The following is a 12015-nucleotide window of genomic DNA, read 5'->3' as shown; positions in this document are numbered from 1 at the left end:
TTCCCGGCGAAGGGGAGCGGGGGGCCTCGGGGGTGCGATTAAAAAACAAACCCCTCCTGCACGAGCGGTACAGGATTGGCGGCTTTTTGCCCCGTAGGACAAGCTCAGCGGGGCCGCCCAGGGCAGCACGCCTCTGTCTTCTTATCGTGCTGTGCTCGACTTACGCTCAACGTTTAGTTCACAGTTATCTTTACATTAAAAAAGTAAAGAAAGTAACCACGTGGAGGGTTCTCTTTGGTTTAACCCTATGTTTTTTCTCCACCAGCCCTCGATCTGGCCACCAGGAACACACCCCACCCGTGCTGGCCGTTCCGGCGCTGGGTGCATAGCACTAGCCCTTTAACTGGAGTTAAAGGTGGCTAAACTGCTGGGTGGGTTCCCCCCCTCCTCCAAGTAATGCTTTTATTTTCTTCACCTGAGACAGCCGAGTTACTGGGCGCTGAATTAAGCACAGGGCAATCTAGCACCGTGTGGATGACGACCACGGAGCCTCGATAGGGAGCTGCGCACAAGCAGGGAGCCAGCATCGAAGTCCTGCCCAGAAGCAAACGCCTGGCTTTGGGAGCCCTTTGCCGTCAAGGCTCTTTGCTGCAAACCCTTGCAAGGCCAACCCTACACTTCATGGCAACCCAAGTAAGCACCTCAGGATTGCAGTACTCAGAAAATCCTAGGTTTAGTAATGAATTCCAAACAAGCTACATAGAAGCTGGCTGTACTCTATCAAGAAATAATTGTTTTCTTCATACTACAGATAAGAAAAATGCATGATTTATGGATAAAAGAAACAGAGTCCTACAGCACTTACAGTTTTTTTATTTCAGGAACAGGAACAGCAAAACAAATCACTGTATTAGGAAAGCTATTTCAGCTATGTCTTTGGTATTACACAGTTAAACTGTTTCAGAAACTACAAATAAGAAAAATATATAACAGTAGCAAAAAATTAAAGCTTTGTCATTTAAATATTGCAGAGGCACCATATGCTTTTTCATTACATTCTTTGTTAAATGACTAATAAACTCAGTGATAGGTAATAAACCCAGGTATCCTGTGATGATAAAACAGTGATCCTCACCCCCCGAATATCCTATAAGGACGTTTGGTACAAAGACATACTTTTATTCCCATTCTTGCCTAAGTGCTTGTCCAGTTATTACCCAAAAAAACCTGTCTAGTCAGGATGCTTAGCAACACTTGGAACAGGCTGCCAAAGACTCCTTTCATCTCTAAGGAATGTATCAAGACATTAAATGGATGAGTCCGGAAGAAAAAAGAGGGGGGGCAGGAGGAAAAAGGGGGAAGGGAGCTAAAGATGTGCTCCAGCCTCGTCAGAAACAAAATTAACTTCTTCCCTTCCTATGAGATGTCACTGGCTGATCTGCTGCCTGGTGGCCCTGAAAAGTGAAGCGCAATGGGGACTACAAGGACAGCCGAAGCGTTCACTGAGCAAGTGGGACATTTCTTGTGTCAGCAGAAGTCAGAGACCTCTGCACTCAGGTGCACAGGGCAAGGGAGTTGTTGTAAGTGGCAGTTGCCATGTATGTCTAAGTGGCTCTGTTCTATTCAAGCCTGCGATGAAGACCACAGAAGTGGATTCAGGCACAGCTGAAAGAGGCAATTAGTGCAAAAAAAGTAGCCCTATTCTAAAGAAACAGAACATGTGTAAATGCGGCTCTTCTGCCAAGACATCTCCTTTTTAGGGAGAGCAAAATCTGCCACAGAACAAAATGCTGGAAGTTTTGTTGTGCCGGATGAAGAAGAGGAAGGGATGATCAGCAGTGAATTCTGGAACGATCATTGCACAGCGCAGCACCATCATTCCTGCCGTGGCAGCTGCCGCTTCAGTGCCTTCTTCGTTGACTTCCACAAAGGACTTGTGAACTACTTCAGAGAGCACCAGCTCGTTGCCAGCCGAGATTCCCGAGAAGTCTGCCTTCCCTAACTCAAATGCATCAGGCATTCCCATGCTGCTCAGAAGGGGTTTCAGATCATAATCTTCTTCCAGTTTAAATCTGGGTAAAGACACCCTCACCTCTGTACAGTCCATCATTTCAGGATTGATCCAATCTATTAGCTTCTCATACGTAAGTTCACTTTCCAGCTAAAGAAAAACCCAAGTTACGTAATTAAAATGAGAAGAGAGTCAGTTTTACACAGCCAAAAGTGGCGATTACTGTGTTTGTTTACATAGTGCATAATATGCATCTTTTTTTCCAGGGTTTAGAGGGTCTCAAGCCAGAAGTGCAAGTTATAAGTCTCACTAGAGACTACGGCCCCAGCTGAGATCAATCCCATATGCTTTTTGGTAGATACAAGAAGGATCAGTCCCTTCCACGTGAAGTTTACTTTTATAAAAGTAAACTTCATAAAAATGTTAGGTTGAGGTTTTTTACATTTTTACATATGGGAAGCAAAGGCACAGAAGAACTGATGACAAGGTCCCAAAGGAACTGAACCCAGTTGTTCTGTCTCTTAACCACAGGATCTTCCTTCAGGTTGACGGGCTGATGAAAAAGTCTGCTCACAATGCCCTTTGCAGTCAGTGATAGAAAGCCTTATTAATAAATTTCTTGTCCAGAGCACGAAATAGCCAAAAATTCCATCATATCTCCACAACAGAAGAGATCCTACACTTTCCTGTGAGCCTGTTTCCGGGTGGCGGGCCAGAGACAATCTGCCACCTGTTCAGCATGGAAGATCTACGGGACAAGCTGTAGGACTTCCCAAGAGCTCCCCCAGATCCCCTCTCACCATACTACACCTTCACCATAACCACAGCCAACCTCTGCTCCTGAGGAGGGTCGGGTCTTCTTCCAGAGCCTCTGGCTAAGGGGGCAGCGCACAGCTTGACCATACAAGGCATGCCAATCACTTTGGGGGCAGGGAGATGTGGGACATTTCAGCTGATGTTGAGCATCAATGACATAATAGCTTTGGAACTGAACTGCAGGTCTATATGCAACATCAAACTCTCTTCCCTGGAAGGATGCAGACTGCCTTTGCATTTAGCTCAAAAACTTACTCTTTCCAAGCCAGTGGATCCATCCTGGATTGCATCAGGGAGCAGGATGATCATGCTGAGTTCATTACCGACATAAGGGAGCTCAAGGATTTTGGTCTGGAAGTCCCCAATATAGGTCATGTTAAATCTGTCCTTCTTGAACATCATCTGCACAGGTTTGGTCTCTTCCTAAAAATAAAGGGATGTCAACAGTTAGTACTGAGCTAGTCTGCTGGTCTCAAAATCCGAAGCAGGCATCCAGTTATTCAGGGCTTTTTAGAATTTGACTAAAGAGAACTAAACACACCACAGCGTACAGCCCCACCACTGTCTTCTGTAAAGCAAGAGATAGGAAGTAAGGATCCCTGAGATTTAATTTTTAATTACTAGTGTGGAAATGTCTGTGAAGTTTCCTTTAAGGCAAAGAGGCAAGGACACAAAAATTTGCTCCCTTAAGAACTAGTGACAAGCACTAAACAGGGCTGGTAAGAAGCAGGGCCTGTGTACCTTGCTTTAAATGAGCAGAAAATAATTTCAATGTAGGTATTTTCATTTTTAATCCATGTGGCTCCAAGTGCTATAACAAAGAGGAATTAAAATATTTTAAAATGATACTAAAAATGCCAAGGAAGTTAGAGCATTATTTTGAATTCTTAAGAGTCACATGGATAGTAAGGAGAGGAAAGATTTTTCTTCTCAATTTCATTCTCTGCTACCTCCTTCCATTTTCACATGGAGCATCAGCTACTATTGTTTACATCATTATTTCCTCCTTTTCAGTTAAGAGTTTCATTGCATCGTCCCTTAACCTTCATGAGTTAACCATGCAAGTAGTTTTTTGTTTTTAAAATAAAGCCCATTGAAACAATGCCCACAGAGAATATGGCAGAAATTATTTTGCAGCAGCAATGACACATGAAAAGGATGGATAAGTGAAGAAAAGGCCACACAGCATGTGAAAATCATCCAGCGAGTCATAAGAAGTGCAAGAGTCACAGAAATAATGTCACAAGATGCTGGAAAGGCTCCTGGGATGTTAAAGTACATCTTTGCTACTGGACCTTTGCTATTACACCTGGGATTTCCAATTGCTCATTTGATCCTACGCACAGACTTCTGCAGCTCATCACTGGCTAGTCATTAGTAGGACGAAAATACAAACTTAAGCCATTTAGTTTTACAAGGAAAGAGATGCGCAGTTGTTTGCATATCTGAAAGTGAGTTCTCTGGGTGAGCCAAGGCAGCGTTCCCCAACCTTACATCTTACAACTTTCTCCAATGGTTACCTGGATCCCGAAGACTCTGATCTTAAACCAGTATTAATTGACTGAAGATGACTCACATTCAGAAGTTTCTGCACATGTAGAAGTGCTCTTTTCTGCCTACAATCTAAAGGAACATTTCTTTTCTTATCCACACCAGTTTTATGCCGAAATAATCAAGTTCACTGACTTCTGTGAAATTGTTCACAACTCTCAAATAGCCTGACAGCTTCACTCAACTGTTTTCTTCTCCTCAGTTCTAAGTTCTGTAACTATGTATAGGGCAACCTCTCTCAAACAGACAAGAAGGGTAAAGGAAAAAAAGAGACAGAACGGAAGAAAGACTTAATTGTTATATTAAAGTTTCTAGTAATTGTGTGAAACTTAACAGAAACTAAACAAAGAGAGTGTTCATATTAAAGGGAGGGAGTATAAGGAATTTCATACAGCCTACCCAAGGTAACCCTGCTTGAATGATTTTTTTTTTTCCTTCAGAGTTAAACGTATTCATTTCAGAGTACGTCAGAGTAACAGTGTATTGTCAGCATTTTAACATATCATACCTTGTTAATTTGAAATGGCATTTCCGCTGTTCTCTCTTTGTTGAACTGCTTTTCCCAGTTGCCTTTGAAATAGATGGCATTCACCAACACAAGTTTGGTCAGTGAATTGAGAATCCCCTCCGCCAACAGGTTCTGAATTTTACCTTTACGATACATAGAAAAAAAAAAAACAATTTTTAACAGTGACATGTATCTAATTATTATCTAATATAGTATCTACTCTGTAATTAATATACAACAGATAAGAGAATTACATACCAAACAGAGCAAGAGCTCAATGTTTGTTTCTTTTTAATTGACAGTATTATACCTTGAAATAGCTGTTTACCCAAGCCCTGGCTGCCATTCAATACAACAGGGCATTCTGCAAAACACTCACCTTCAGTCCTTTCCTCTACCCAGCCATTTATTTGTTTTCTGGAATCCTCCCAAGCATGCATGAAGTCAGTCTGTTCTAGTCCAGCATGGTAGAATTTCTGACTCGACTCTATAAATGACTAACATGGACATTCAGAACAGCTTTTCAGCAACATATTTTACTCTCATTCAGCCACAGATGATTCTTAAATACACCAAGAAAATCTGTCTGCTTTCCTCCCCCAGCTTCATATAGAGCTGTTAAAGTTTTGTCTGACACATTCCTATTAGGTTTTATACCACCTATTTGAGCTAGGAATTGTCCACTGTATGTTATTAAGTCAAATGGCTTGTTTACTATGCTAGAAAGTTCTACATAACTTAATTGAGAAATGATGTGGCTAGTTTTGGGGGTTTTTTGCTTTAGTAAGAGAACATATGATTTTGTAAGCTTCTCTCTACATAAATTCTGTTGTTAAGCCTCCCAGACTAATAGAAAACTTTTAGTTCAGAGGGGAAACTGATTCTTCTTAGAGAGGAAAAAATATACATTCTCTCTGATTTAATACAGTTAGATCTTTATTACACAGGTGCAAAGTTTTAGAGTACAATCCACGTAATTTTTATCTTACTAGACAAATGAAACACTAGCGTTCTTTGTAAAAAGAATCACAGTAAATCACTCCCAGGGGAAGAAAAAAAGAAAAAAAAAAAGAGCCTTACATCTTCTTGCTTCTAGGGAAGCATCTAAAGGAACATGTATAACACAATACCTATTATCCTTATTTAGATCTTCTGATAAGGAAAATCTTAGAAGTCATGTACTCCTCTCAGTATGTTCTCTGAATGACTTACATAACAGGAGAACTACAAAATACTGCCCATGCTGAAGAACAATAGCAATTCTTTTTTATCATATTTACACATGATCAAGCGAAAAGAGATATGTCAACCATTTGTTCCATAGCCAAAAATATGAATGGGTCATGGAACCCTGACGATTTGGAGTCTGATGGATTTTATTGTGCTTTGCACCAGTTGTGCATTCAGATCGCAGGCTATCTAAAAGGAGCTTCTCCACCAAGTTCAGATACCGGGCTTTGGCACAATCTATCACATTGGTAGGTCTCAGCCTAGAAAATTTGGAGAGTAAAACCAAAGTCTGTCTTTGGCCTCCAAAGGAAATAGGTAGCAAGTACAACATACTAAAAAAGCCACAAACTTAATGGTTACTTACTGAGAGAAACTCAAATGTCTTTTCTCCATAAAGTCGATTAGCAGTTCTCAGTATATATTTGGTGTTCGGATCGTTAATTTCAGATAGAAGTGATTGATATCCATTGTGAGCATCCTCAGCTTTGTTCAGAGAAAGCACCTGTAGAAAGACAAACATCCTCAGCAGAGTCCATGCCTTCTCTAAACACACTTGCTTCAGCACAATTATTTTTTTTTTTAAATGACTTTTGGGTTTAAAAACTGTGACTTGAAGCCAAAAGATTTTTCATCACACCTCCCATCTGGAGCTTATCATGAAAATCATGTATAATGCCCCCAGCTGGATGTTGTACAAGCAATAAATCAGGGTTCAGATGAGTCAGCAGTATTTAGTTTCCTTCACTCCAGCCCAGCATTAGAGGATCACAGCATGGTTGAGGTTGGAAGGGACCTCTGGAGGTCATCTGGTACAACCCCCCTGCTCAAGCAGGGCCATCTACAGCTGGTAGCCCAGGACTATATCCAGATGGATTTTGAATATCTCCAAGTATGGCAATAATATAATATAATTTTGGAGAAACTTTTATAGATTTAAATGAAAACAAAAATATGTGTTTATACTCCTCTTCCACTTTGCAAAAGAGGCAAACATAATAACAAAAAATGACTGATTATGCATTTAATACTGTCAATTGCATATGTAAAAAATATGCCAAGTGGTATTTGCCACCTGAGCAAGTTAAAAAAAAATTAAACCAAGGTACAGCTACCATTTTAACATGCATACAGGGTGGATTTTTAGGTTGGTTTTTTTTTTTTTTTTTAATGTGCCTGGCTACAGCCCAGAGAACATAGAAGAAAATATTTTATGTAGCTAAAGATTCATCAGACCTACAAAAAAAATCCTAGGTACCTCTTAATGACATATGGAAGGAAGATCTCTGTCTCAAAAAAACAAAACCACAAAAAACCACACAACAAAACCCAGGAACCTCTTAATTTCATACTGAAGGAAGCTCCCCCTATAAAAACAGGTACCGCTTACATACATACCAAAGGAAAACCTCTGCTCTCTGAGACCAGAATGACAATAGTAGTTTAGCATAAAAGTGTAGGTCACAGACATAATACAGATTTGTTGTTCATATGGTCCCAAATTCAATACACTAAGTTTATTTAGACATACCTTTGCTATTTGGACCTCAGTGTTACATTTTGAACCCAGCAAAATCATAGACAAAGCAGAAGAAATACTAAAAGGAGAAAAGAATAGATTCTGCCCGCTTTTGTTCTTGCACAGCTTTCTTAAGAGGTCAAGTGCAAAAGTGGTATTTGCTGTACAGAGGCTATCCATGGTTCAGAGCCTGGTAGATAAAACACAAAACAAGAACAGCTCAAATTGATTTGAATACAAACTGACATGTTATTTCTGTCTTTTACATTTCCCAGTATGAGCTATGCAGCAAGTGTCATAATTAGTCTGGAAAATCATCAACTCACTGAAAAAGTGATTTGGTGGAACAAGCACGTTAAATCCCATACTAGGCACTTGAGTCATTCTAGGGATTTATTGTTTGCTTTTCTATTCCAATCCCATACCTTTAACAGAGACAGCAGTTCCCACTGGTGTCATTAGACTCTTCACTGGTTAAGTACTATTACATCTTTTGAGATTATCATATACAACAGTATTTTGTTCAGGATTTATTAAAACAAGTCTCTTTTGACTTCACAAAGACAATTATTTGCCGTTATAGGAAAACCAAAGCAAAAAGTTAGGCATCAGAATGGCAGAATTATAAACTCTTACCTTCTCTAAGTCTATATATCGTCAGTATTACCTTCAGGTTACTTGTATGTGTGCACACTGTGTTTTAAACCTAACAGCCAGTCTGGTAGAAGTCAGCAGAATGACTTGACCTACGAGATTAAAAAAGAAAAGAAAAAAAGTTATTTGGTCAGCATGACAGATTACTGTAATTTCCTGCTGTAGTACAAAGAAAAATCAAAGTCCATTTCAGTTACGTTTTATTGCCTGCAACACTGAAACACACGCTATAAAAAAAATCTGCTTATGGATAACTTCATGCTACTTTATTTGCACTTCAACATGTGTAACCTGATGCCTGTCATACTCTACATACATTAGCTGTGTAGGTAGTTAACTAACCCGAGATTAAGCTTATAAAAGGAGCAATAAATACTAGAATGTTGAGTTAACTACAGATAACTATCACCGGACATCGTAAAGTATCAGCCGGTAGTAAAGGTTTCTGTGTTTTGTTTTTACCTTAAGGCAGTGCCTAGTGTTGATATGTTGATACAAAATACAAAACCAACCCCTCATTCATATTACTAATTCATTATCTCAAACAAATAGGTGGAAAGAACAAGTTTCTGCATGCATGATTTTCCACCTAAGAAAGTTTCTTGCTAGTAGCTTTGCAATAAACAGTAGCAACTTCTCTCCCATTTCTCTTCTCCCATAACTGAAAGAAGAAAAAAAAAAAAAAAAGGCAAGCTTAGAAACAATCCTCCAATCCTGTCTGAAACGAGTAATTTAACTACATGTACTTTACAGCTTAAGTAGGAGGCACTTAGTATTTTTAGTTCATGTTGGTTACAATGAAGACCAGAATTTTCCTACTGTCCCGATACCTGTCAGATTGCTAGCAATAAGTTTTTTTGGACCTGGAGGTCAAAACACCCAGGAATAGTGACAGCAGCAAGCAGTATTATCTAGAAAGTTTTTGCAGGACTTCCATGACAGACAAAAATTTACAGACAAAAGGACGGAATTCACACTATTTGCCTACCTGAAAATCAGTGCATTTAACCAAATTGTAAGTAATATTTCAACAGATGGGACACAAGGCTAGGAGTTTTATCTCTACAGTTATCCATGCTTTCTCCGCAGCTCATGAATAGCAATGTAACTACCGATATCCTTCTCATCAGAGTGGTTTTGGAGACAATACAGAATGACTGCACTTTAAGGAACAAAAAACATGTGATACAAGCACGTATTTGTCAGTCGATTATAAACTGTTTACTGCAAAACCCTCAATGATCAGACAGTTTGCCCACAGTAACTCATTCCTCACTCTGGTCTCCCTGTGGGCTCTGCAAGTCAGTGGTGAGGCACTTGTGCAGAGGTTTCTGGATGCCCTGACCCTATATATTCCTACTACTATGAATTTGAAGCAGATATTCTCAGTAGTAAACACCTATGCTTTAGGACAGTCTTTATGGACAGAAAGGCTAGATCTAGATTAAGGAGCAGATACACACTGCACAGTGTCCCTCCCAACTACCAGTTTTGCTATGGGGGAACCTGGCCAGAGCAGGGTGCAGCTGTACTCCAGTCTGCGGCCCAAGAGACACATCCCACCAACACTGTGACATGGATTAGCGCCTGGTATATGCAGATACCTCCCACCTCGCCTCAGCTGCCTCAGAGGAGTCACAAGCCAACTGTTTGAAACACAGCCAGAAGGGGAACTCTGGGTGATGAACATCAGGCAGTATCATCTCCACAGAGGAAGCTGCGCCTGTGGCACAGATGTCCCATTTCCCATCCCCTGAACCAAAGCATACTTTCTTGAGGGAAAGGGGCATCATTTCTTGGGGGTACTGGTGGATGAAAAGCTGGACATGAGCCAGCAATGTGCGCTCACAGCCCAGAAGGCCAATCATATCCTGGGCTGCATCCAAAGAAGCGCGGCCAGCAGGTCGAGGGAGGTGATTCTGCCCCTCTACTCTGCTCTGGTGAGACCCCACCTGCAGTACTGCGTCCAGCTCTGGAGCCCTCAGCATAAGAAAGACACGGACCTGTTGGAGCAGGTCCAGAAGAGGGTCACAAAAATGATCAGGGGGATGGAACACCTCTCCTATGAAGAAAGGCTGAGAGAGTTGGGGTTGTTCAGCCTAGAGAAGAGAAGGTTTCGGGGAGACCTTCTTGCAGCCTATCAGTACTTCAAGGGGGCTTATAAAAAAGATGGCGGCAGACTTTTTAGCAGGGCCTGTTCCGACAGGACAAGGGGGAATGGCTTTAAACTAAAGAGGGTAGATTTAGACTAGATATAAGGAAGAATAAGGATATTTTTTACGCTGAGGGTGGTGAAACACTGGCACAGGTTGCCCAGGGAGGTGGTGGATGCCCCATCCCTGGAAACGTTCAAGGTCAGGTTGGACGGGGCTCTGAGCAACCTGATGTAGTTGAAGATGTCCCTGCCCACGGTAGGAGGGTTGGACTAGCTGATCTTTAGAGGTCTCTTCCAACCCAAACTATTCTATGATTCTATGATTTAGGATTTGGAGAGTTGGGAGTGACGTTAGAACACTTGCAGCGCAAGATCTCTGACAATGCCAAGTAACAGCTCCCCACTTCACACCTCTCCAGGGGCAGGCGGTGGGACGCGGGGGATGAGGGAGCCCTTTGACTGCCCACCACCACCGCTGGCTCTCGGCCCCATGTGCCTCAGCAGAAGCGGAGAGGGGCAGGGAGGAGTCCCGAAGACCTGACGCTGTCCCAGTATGCTCAAGCACGAGAAGGCAAGGGCTTGGCACTCGCCAGGACGTAGGCTGGGGAATAGGAAAGGAGTGGAAAGACCCACCTCCACCCCCGCACTGGACTTGGCACCATGAGACACGTTAAAACTCAACATTTCCGCAGTGCCCCCATCACTCCTACACATAAAAAGCATCCCCTCCACCCCGCTGCGACTCCAGCTGACAAGAAGCAGAAACCACGTCACGAAAGAGAAAAAAAATAATAAAAGCAACGCCATGCAGCCTCTGCTTCTTTAAAAAAACACAAGCGCAAGCTTCCCGTAGGAAACGACATCTGCAGGACAGCGGATCCGCCGCACTCACCTCACCGGGCGCTGCGCTCCCCTCCTACCGGCGCGCTTCCTTTTCCCTTCCTTTCCTTTCCTTTCCTTTCCTTTCCCCGGAAGCATTGCCGAGCTGAGGGAAGGGGCGGGAGCTCAGCCCGTCCTCAACCGCGCCCGGGGTTTAGCCGGCGGCCCGCAGCGCTTCCCCTTCGCGGCGGCCAACGGCCATTTGGCTGTCGCGGCGGGGATACGCCACAGCCCCCCCGACAAAATGGCCGCTGCCCACCGCTGCGGAGAGCCCTAAGAGCTTCCCTCAGTCCCCCCTTCATACCTCCGCGGACCTCGCCCCGCCACAGCCGGTGATTTTCCACCCCTGCGTCCCTCTCGTGGCAGAGCTGACAGAAAGCACCACCGGTCCATGAGGGGTTATTATTAAGTATTTTTGAAGCGGGGGTTCTTTTGAAGGAAAGTGAGGTATTGCAGTAGCCAGAGACCGTAAGGGCCTGGCCCCTCCTCACATGCCTGAGGGTCTGAGTGAGTCAAATAGCCCTCACAGAGGTGTATTTTTTAATTTTTTTTTTTTTTAAGGAAACAGTAGAGTGACATGAAGCCAGTTGAGGTGAAATAGGGAACTGATGAAGACTTACAGCTGGGATGTGGAAGGCAGGCAAGGGAATGGCTACAGGCCTTGGGTAGGGAGGGTCTGCCTTCATTTGTAATGCAAAGACCTAATGAAGGGCTAAACAGGAGAAGGGTCTAACTGCTGTGGGGTGGGCATAAGT

General features: G+C 42.7%; 1 protein-coding gene across 1 annotated transcript; it reads right to left on the bottom strand.

The window, feature by feature from the left end:
* Window positions 1-796: 796 nt before the first annotated feature.
* On the bottom strand, window positions 797-11335 carry LOC103919006 (serpin B6-like). Its single transcript, XM_009326443.1, has 8 exons — window positions 11274-11335; window positions 8209-8318; window positions 7585-7762; window positions 6421-6558; window positions 5206-5323; window positions 4827-4969; window positions 3023-3190; window positions 797-2101 (listed from the first exon to the last, which is right to left on the bottom strand). Exons 3-8 carry the CDS (start codon window positions 7750-7752, stop codon window positions 1697-1699), a joined length of 1140 nt encoding a protein of 379 aa, XP_009324718.1. The 5' UTR covers window positions 7753-7762; window positions 8209-8318; window positions 11274-11335; the 3' UTR covers window positions 797-1696.
* Window positions 11336-12015: the final 680 nt, after the last annotated feature.

The sequence above is a fragment of the Pygoscelis adeliae genome, unplaced genomic scaffold (assembly GCF_000699105.1).
Source record: "Pygoscelis adeliae isolate BGI_AS28 unplaced genomic scaffold, ASM69910v1 Scaffold186, whole genome shotgun sequence".
In the NCBI taxonomy this organism is placed as follows: domain Eukaryota; kingdom Metazoa; phylum Chordata; class Aves; order Sphenisciformes; family Spheniscidae; genus Pygoscelis; species Pygoscelis adeliae.
Note: the sequence above shows the minus strand (reverse complement) of the source record. Positions and strands in the feature narration are given on the sequence as shown.